We start from the raw sequence: 9,134 nt of genomic DNA on the forward strand, positions 1-9,134 counted from the left end.
GTTGGCAGGCAATTTTGACTGGGTGGGGAATGACTTCACCCAGAACGCCGGCACAGGCCTCGTTATCAACCAGGCGGACGTGAGGAACAACAGGAGCATCATCAAGCAGCTGAAGGATGTGTTTGAGCGGGACTGGTACTCACCCTACGCCAGGACCCTGCAGCCGACCAAGCAGCCGAACTGCTCTGGCCTGTCCAGACTCAGACCCCCCACCAATAAAACTGCCACTTACCCCCTCAGCGTGAAGGACCCCGCCAGCGTATCCCGTGAAGGAACAAACTGACAGGACAGCTCGTCTTTCCTATTTATATAGAAAGGACTTGAGGAGAGTAAAAAAAAAAAAAACAACAAAAAACAAAAACCCACACAATTTAATATGTCTTTTTTAGGGAAAAAGCACACTTCCACAAAAATATTCTCCGCACGCCATGTAATATCTTATCTAACAATATCTTAGCGGCGTGTACACGAAGGTTAGGCCTTTTGTATTTGTTACTCCTGACAGAGAATGTCATTTCAGCTTGGAAGGCAGTTTTTACGTTTGCATACCGGTTTTAAGACTCCTTGAGATGCCTCGTCCTTCCTAGTTTTAGACCTTTTTCTGCCGACCCAACTGGTCGGTCCTTTCGAAGCTTAGCATGAGGTAAATGCTTTCACACCCTTCTGAGATCTGCTTCTTAGAGAGGCGAGTGAGGCTTTCACCACAGCCAAGGGACTGATCCAGCCAAGTACTGACCCCATAAAGCATCTCCAAGACCCACGCAGTCATCCAACCGTGAACAGCTCACATCTCACGCCAGCCTCGGCACGCTCGAAAACCACCCTTTGGCTTCCTTGTTCATTTTCTTCAAAACCGTCCCTTTTCCTTGCTACCGTTTTTTTCTCTTCTCAGAGCATGTCCTTCTTAGCATCAGCGTCCCTCTGTCCACCTCCACGCTAGTTCCAAGTATGGCAATGTTTCTTGGAAATGTATGAATTCCTCCGAGTGGATACCAAGTGGAAATAGCAGTCTTTAATTTTCACCTCCCAACTGCATTTTCCCCTCAAATTAAGAGTTTAAAAACCACAGCCAGCAATATGTATCTTTTCTCTCAAGCTCGGAAAAATTAGGTAGCTACCTGCGAAAATCCAGCAAGTGATTAGGTCTGCATTATGAGAATAAAGTAGTTTCTCACATTCTTTTTTTTGTTTGTTTAGCTTAATGGTATTATACCAGCAAGATCTCTATGCATCCGTGGATTTTAATTTCTTTAGAATCATTCGTTATGCTGTTAAGGGTATGCCAGCAAACCTTTATAGAGCTATTTAATATACCAAATGCTTTTCAGAGAAATGCAATTTAAATACTGTGCTTCACATATTTTACTAAGAAACAAAAATATTGGATTATTGTTCTATAACGTCGTCGTGTGTTGCTGTTTTCTATTTATACAATATATAGCCCTATATTAATGGAGACCGTTGCCCCCCGTTGAGACAAGCACGGCCTCTTTAGAGCCCAGAGCAGGTGGCCACCAGGATGCCGGTCTCAAGGTCGCTCCTAACCCCTGCGGGCCTGGAATAGGGTCCTGCTCTCCTTGGCCTTGGGTTTCTATTGGTAACGTAGGAACGGTCATACCTACCTCGCGTAGATGTTGTCACGGTAGGAAATATTTATAACTTGTTTTGAAATCAAAAGAACCTATATAAATGCTAAGCATTGTGATGTATAATCTTTTTCTTGAAGTAATCTTTGTGGTACCCTGAGATAATCCATACTGGGTTCTCGCAGAGAGCCTACAAGGGAAAACAAATCCACGGCCTTCAGCTGTCGGTGTGGGTGCACACAGGAACTCCGAGCTGTGCTGGAGATCAGGACTGTCATCACTGTGATGGGACATTTTGTCGGGTCACTTTGGCATAAGTACCATCCATATAGAATGACACATTGTGTTAGGGATCGTTTGTGAGGACCGGTATATACGTGTGTTTTCAGAGCAAGGAAAAGCAATCTCAGTTACTACCTTTTATATCTAGAGACTTGCTTTTCTAGAAGAAGTTCCGAGTCTCATCCTGTGGGTTCCACTGGCACAGAAGGGCCGTTGTGGGTCAGCTGATGGTCACGTAGCTTCTTCTTTGTTGCTTCCAAGATAGGCCTTGCTGGATACATGACCCGTCAGTGAAGACAGCTGGGCAAGATGGGGAGGTCCTTAATGGACGTCTTCACCACTAGTGGCTAGGCCAGGAGACTCTAAATATTTACCATCTCCCCAGTCCTTCCTTGAGTAGGGGGACGGTCCTGCCAGCCATCTCACTAAAGTAAAGGTGGTTTTGGAAATGATTTTAAAAAGAAAACTAAAGAACAAGCAGAGTGGGCATGGAGACAAGCAAACATGCCCAGTTCGGTCCCGGGCAAAGAAGAGCAACCGGGGCTGGGTTCGACAGGGCGTCCGAGGGGAGACATGCTGTTGTCTCCCAGAGTGCGCGTCCCAGCTGAGGGGCAAGCGTTGGCTTGGCAGAAGGGGGCCCCTTTCACTGTCCCTCACTTTCCCATGTGATAGGAGAGAACTGAATCCTTTATAAAATGACCGTCTTTGCCATTTTGCGCTGAGCCCATCAGTAAGGCGGCACCAGGAACCGTGTCCCGGGACTTCGTGCCACCAGGGCCAGCGGCGGCAGAGCGCCCCCACCCTGTGGCCCAGAGGCCCACCTCCTCAGCCGGGCCACTGACTTCAGGAGACAAAGCTGGCCTCCAGGCAGCTGGAAAAACAGCCCTGCACAGTTTCATAAATGGGCCAGGCTTCCTGAGAGAGTGTTTAATTCAGCAGAACTTTCTTTTGCATTTGGATGCTTTATGCACCCCTCTAGGAGTGGCCTTCCTCTCTTTCCAACTCCATGTCTGTGCTAAATCGACGAGTAACTTCCACCCCGCCCCCCGCCAAACGCCCCACCAGTGATTTCCCAAGAAGGAAAGAAGGCAAAGCAAAAACACTTGAATTCGAGACAATCTGATGATGCCTTTGCCAGAAATTAGGAGCAAGAGGCTAACTGCTAACTTCCATTGTTTCTCTCCATAAATACTCCAGGAGTTAATTTCCCAAAGGGGAACATGAAAAGGAATGCAAACACAGTTCAAGACCATAGTTTAGAGTTCCGTGTCACTTCCATTAACCTGGTGCCTTATTTATTCTCAAGCATTGATCTTAAACAGTGATTCACTCCACGATACTACTTCTGCTTCCAGTGGGGTCCGGTGAGGCCTTCCGACGGGCCTTCCGGGCAAAGTGCCTGAGCGTCGATGGCTTTCGGGCAGCCTGCTCTCCTCCCGAGCCTCACAGCACCGAGCACCCCCAAATCAAGCCACTGACACACACGGTCAAACATCCACACTGTTGGCCTCCTGCGCACTGCCACCGGCCACCAGTGTATCCGCTACTTAAATCACAGCTTATCAAATCGCCGGAGCGGAAGTGGAATGTTCTGGATGATATCCGTGCTCTGTGAATGTCACGCTTTGCGTAGCTGAAAATGACAGAAGCGAGGCATGGTGAAAAATGTCCCCGCTGTCTTTAAAGGACCTCATCGAGAGATGCGCATGGACTTCCACGGTCTCGTGGAGCACAGCGTGAAAACTCGTGTCTCAAAGTCAAAGCAGACCCAGTAAAGGAAACAAGAGCTGTGGAAACAGAGAACAGTCTGTTGTGTAGCTCTGGGCTCTTTCTTCTACCCGGGATGTCTCTGCTGTTGGTCTCCCCGCTGACCCGGTCCTTCATGACGGTCTGATCACATCGTGGGCTGATCTCGCCGTTTGCAAACTGTGTTTTGTGACTGTGGTCACTGGTCTGTTCAAAGTGCCTCGCTGAGCCTGGGACTTTGAGGGGTCACAGAAGCTCATCTCCCACCAGCCTGAGGCTGTTCTCAAGTGGCTTTGATTCACTTTGAGCTTTCTGTTTGTTTTATGAAGCTTTTATGGAACTAAATTCCAGGGGAACACAAAATAAAGAGACTCTCAGAATTTCTTGATACGATCAGACCCAGGGTCCGTCTGTCTCAGGAATTCTATCCCAGAATCTGCCTTTTTTTCGTATGTGTAATCGCTTGTGTGAGTTTCTCTGTCCGGAATTCACTTCATTATCTTTTAACATCGAAGGGATGTGAAGAGCTGCCGTCACTTGCGAGGGGACAGTTCTCTCCCTCCATGAAAGACACTTTGCTACTGGCTACTCAGATGCCGTCCCTGCCGAACAGCGCCACACACTGTGGACAAATGTCCGAATGCTTGGATTTCTGTACTCCGTGAACTGGTGCACTTTATTATAAGCCTTTTGAATGGGGAGATTCATATAATGTCCATTTGGCCCAAGGTAGGTTGGATAAATGCATCCATAGTCAGCATTTTCCCCTTTGCTGTGATTTAGCTCTTTTTTCTTTTTCTTTTATATGCTAGTAACCAAATAGCTGTTCCTCATAAGCTGTCAGCCAATCGATTTAAATTGCTGGAGGCTTTTTAATACCCCCGAAGTCAACCCCAGTTCATCGTCTGCCTTCCCTCCGAGAAACTCCCTTCTAGTGGCTGAATTATGGAGAGAGAGCTCTTTAAGGGTGACTAGATAGGTATTCTTTGGAAGCTTCTAGAAAGAGTAAAAACTGAATTTTCTTATTTTTGACTCATCAGCCATCGTATACCTATAAAGTTCCCCAAAAAAAGGTCACTGGTCACTTTTGTTTCTTTTGGCGATTTGCTGAGAAGAAATGGGAAATTTAATAGCTATTCCGCATTTTCTGCTGTTACGTTCAACTACTGAACTTCTAATTCTGTTACAAAAGATATCTTGGATTTTTAATGTTTCTTTATGTAAATAGGATAATGTTGTACCTGGACATATCTATCCTATTAGTCTTAAGATCCCTAAATAAATCAGTGTGATAAAGGGCTGAATTTGGGGGCATCATTAAAATTCTCAAACCTTTCGTATAACCAAATGCTCGATTTTTTCATAAGTGAATATTATATGGTTTTTTTCATTGTGTGAGATGAGGCATTTATTTTTCTCCTCAGCTTCCAGACTCTTAACACTCTGGCCCGGTGACAGAAAAGGAATTTGTGGAAACAGGCTCAGGTGCCTTATGCACTTTCCCACCACACTCTGTTCTTTCTAGGCGTCAACCCATAATCAAACACACCTGGTGTCCACTCAGCAGACCCAAATTTAATCTCAGATCTAGAGCATTCCTTGAAAGCCATCCAAAGGAACTACTCCAAATGCACAAATTCCCTTCCAATTTGGCCACTCAGCAGTTGGGGACCTCCTCAAGCCAACACATCGGGAGTGGTTACTACAGTCCCTTTCACGAGACCCACACCGAGTACCGCCTTAGTGATTTGCTAGAGTCACCGGGATTTGAGACAACATCTTACCTCTGAAAGAATGTACGTGGCAGGGACCCTTTCTATGCAGGGATGAAGGCTGAGGAGGCATACTTTTTTCAAAGCTATCATTTGAGAGTTTAACAAAGGCTTAACCAAACCAACTTGAAGAATCTGCAACAGTCTATTGTAATTTGATTTTTTTCAGCTGTTTCTGAATCCTGCCATTTCAGATTTTAAAATGAAATTGGCCTGGGGCACCTGGGTGGCTCAGTCGGTTGGGCAACTGCCTTCGGCTCAGGCCATGATCCCAGGGTCCTGTGCTATAGCCCCACATCGGGCTCCCTGCTCAGTGGAGAGCCTGCTTCTCCCTCTCCTTCTGCCTGCCTCTCTGCCTACTTGTGCTCTATCAAATAAATAAATAAATAAAATCTTAAAAAAAAGAAAGAAAAATAAATTGGCCTAAGAATCTAATGAGAGATGATCATAGACAAGGAGTCCAATTAAATCACAGTAAGGGTGAAGAGGATTTATGATTTATTTTTCATAGAAAAATTAATAAGGAAAAAATCCTCCTTTTATGAAATGGATTATGTGGCTATCAAACTTATTCCTTCTGGCCTCAGACAAGTTGAAAAATTGTTAGCTCCTTTATGGACACCACTGTCTTTCAGGTTGAAAGAAATCTTAGGAATGGTTGAGAAATACTGAGCTCCTTGTAAGACACAAACATGGACAAACCTGGTTTCTAATTTAGAGATTCCTCCTCATGAGTACACAACAGATCTTGGGAACAGGACCTCAATTTCCAGGATTAAAAATACTGAAATTATCTGTGACTTTCTAGTATTCTGGAGGAAGAAGATCTTTAAAGACAACTCAGAAAATATGATCCAACAACATATGATTCAGAGCTTAATCTACAATTCCACTTCCTTTTGCTTAAGAAATGGAGATGATCAACTGTTCTAGAAAGTACATGTTATTAAAGGCAACATTCTCCCCCCAAAAAATGTAGTAAGAGAAAAACACCATTGTTTTGGGGAAGTTACAGCATTGATAGAGCACTCTGAAAATCCTCCCTAAGAAAGTGTCACTGAGAATCAAAAGCTCACCTGTCCCCAGGGGTAAAGCTGTGTGTTATTATCCATATTTCCTGGGTGGATCTATGGTTTTCCTAGAGTGCTGGAGAGACCACATCAACCTGGAGTTGACCACAGTCAACTGCACCATCACTCAAAGAAATTCAATTATGGCCTACTGGGGTGGCCTAGGAAGAGAGAGGATCCCAGCTGTGATGTTCTTGTTAGATGGCACCTGGCCCAACCATCCAGAACACTCTTACGAGCCCTCCGAACAGGAGATAGAGAAAGGAAGTAAGCAGCCAAAATAGAGAGGAGCAGTCACTCTAATGATGCTGCCTTAGAGGAGTGACCTGCCCAGAGTGACATACCAAGAGCTCTTACTGACTCACCGCGTCTGCTTTTAGGTTACTCGAGGAATGACTGATCCCCGAACAATGAGGCTGGACTTTGTGGTTACCGGGTTGCTTTCTTATCTTTCATACTTTCTTGTGTATCAACACAAATAAACTCACAATAATTGAGATAACCTGACTGTGTGTCTGTTCCTTGCCATCCAGCAGGACTAACACACTTCAGAAAGTCACAGCTATCCCCAGTAGAATGTTCTGAGGAAATAACAGAAGCACTGTAGTAACCGTGTCTCGATTAGACACGGGCCCATGCTGGGCGATCTCCACAGTGAATCTTCTGGATCCCCTCTGCGAGTGTGAACATCACATCAGTTGTTGCCAGATACCCTGGACTCAACAAGAGGAAATGGATGCACTAAGGACACACACGAAAATCCATTCAGGAGATGACTACTCCACAGACACACACTGTTCGAGCTGGAAGAAAGAAGAGGACTCCTGAAGCCCAAGGCCATCTTTTTTTAACTAGATGAGGAAAATGAGGCATAGAACACATGCTGAGTTAAGTAGAGGCAGTTGTGTTATAAATTTAGAAATGTTTTTAAATTCATATTCTGATTGACTTAATAAATGCAAAAATTGCTAATAATATGCTGAATATTTGGAGCAAGTGGGTAGTTTACAGGGATTTGTGGAAGATGGAAGTCTCACTGTCCCTAAGCAGTCTGACAAGGGAGGACGGGTCTTCATGTCCCCATGAGAGGAAATGGGGCATCATCAAGGCGTATTTAGTCTGGAGTCTCTCCCTCCTAAAATTGAGTAAGGATTAGTAATATCAGAAGAAGACCACAGGGTGCCTGGGTGGCTTAGTGAATTAAGCCTCTGCCTTCGGCTCAGGTCATGATCTCAGGGTCCTGGAATCGAGCCCCCACATTGGGCTCTTTGCTCAGCAGGGAGCCTGCTTCCCCCCCTCTCTCTGCCTACTTGTGATCTCTGTCTGTCAAATAAATAAAATCTTAGAAGAAGAAGAAGAAGAACGTCAACGTTTTTTGTGTTCTGTTTCACGTGTAACCCCCTTGGGGACACTCATTCAGAAGTGAAAAGAATGCCCTAAAAACTCATTTCATCGATGGGCTGAAAACAAAGTTCTTATTTTGAAGTTTGTCACTCAGCCAGTTTGTGGTCAAGTACATGAAAAGGATGTGTGAGGCAGATCATTTAAGCGTAAGGTCTGCTGGCAGTCAAATCTTGCTAATTTAGTATTTTCATATAATTAGGGTAGCCTAATCATGTCACAGCAAGTGCGATGCTCCGCTGTATGTGTCCATTCGGGTGGATATGGTCCCCAGGTATTCAGTAAACATTAACCTAGGAGTTGTTGGGAAGATACTATGTAGATGTGATTGAAGTCGATCATCAGTTTAAGTAAGGGTGATTGTCTCAGATAGTCTAGCCGGGCCTGAGGCAGGCAGGTGGAGGGCTGCAGGAGCGGAAATAAAGGCATTCCCACAAGGAAGAAATTCCACCTGTGGACTATACCACCAGCTCTTGCCTGGGTTCCTGGGGCTTCCCCCGACCCCACAAAGGAGAAGCCAGTCCTTTACAATAAATCAGTTTCTCTCTCTCTCTCCTCCCCCCACCCCATGCCTCCTCCCTAAAATATGGTCTGTGCCTTACTTGTTCTATGTTCATGGCAGAACCCTGACTGGTAAACATAGTAATAAGCAATCCCCAAATCTTAGTGGTTTAAAACCACAAAGTTTTATTATTATTATTATTTGTAATTTTTTCTTTCTTTCTTTTTTTATTAAAAGTTTTTGATGTAGTGTTCAATGATCCATTAGTTGCACCTAACACATTTTTTGAGTACTGGGGACACACAAAGTTACGTTAGTTTCAGGTATACGATTTAGTGATTTGACAAGTTTGTACATTATGCTGTGTCCACCACAAGTGTATCTACCATTATCCCTTTACACCATCACCTCACACCTGTCAGAATGGTTCAGATCCAGAAGATAGGAAACAACGAGCATTGGTAGGAATGGGGAGAAAAACAAACCCTCGTGCACTGTTGGTGGAAATGCAAACTGGTGCAACCACTGTGGAAAACAGCGTGGAGGTTCCTCAAAAAATTTAAAAAACCATATGACCCAGTAATTCCATTATTGGGTATTTGCCCAGGGAAAACAAAAACACTAACTCAAGAAGATACATGCATATATGCGCCCCGATGTTTTCTGCAGCATTATTGACAATAGCCAAGACACGGAAGCAACCAAAGTATTCATCAATAGATGAATGGATAAAGAAAGTTGATATATATAAATGATGAAATATTACACAGCCATA

At 44.6% G+C, this 9,134-nt stretch overlaps 1 protein-coding gene across 3 annotated transcripts in view; it reads left to right on the plus strand.

Annotated features, from left to right (window-relative positions):
* PLD5 (phospholipase D family member 5) overlaps window positions 1–5,486 on the plus strand; it is a 400,444-nt gene extending 394,958 nt beyond the window's left edge. For all 3 annotated transcript variants that reach the window (XM_045981914.1, XM_045981916.1, XM_045981915.1), the window contains exon 10: window positions 9–5,486. In XM_045981914.1, coding sequence (XP_045837870.1) covers window positions 9–283 — 275 coding nt within the window. In that variant the 3' untranslated portion in view covers window positions 284–5,486. The remainder of the gene's footprint in view (window positions 1–8) is intronic.
* Window positions 5,487–9,134: the final 3,648 nt, after the last annotated feature.

The sequence above is a fragment of the Meles meles genome, chromosome 17, assembly GCF_922984935.1.
Source record: "Meles meles chromosome 17, mMelMel3.1 paternal haplotype, whole genome shotgun sequence".
Taxonomy (NCBI): Eukaryota; Metazoa; Chordata; class Mammalia; order Carnivora; family Mustelidae; genus Meles; species Meles meles.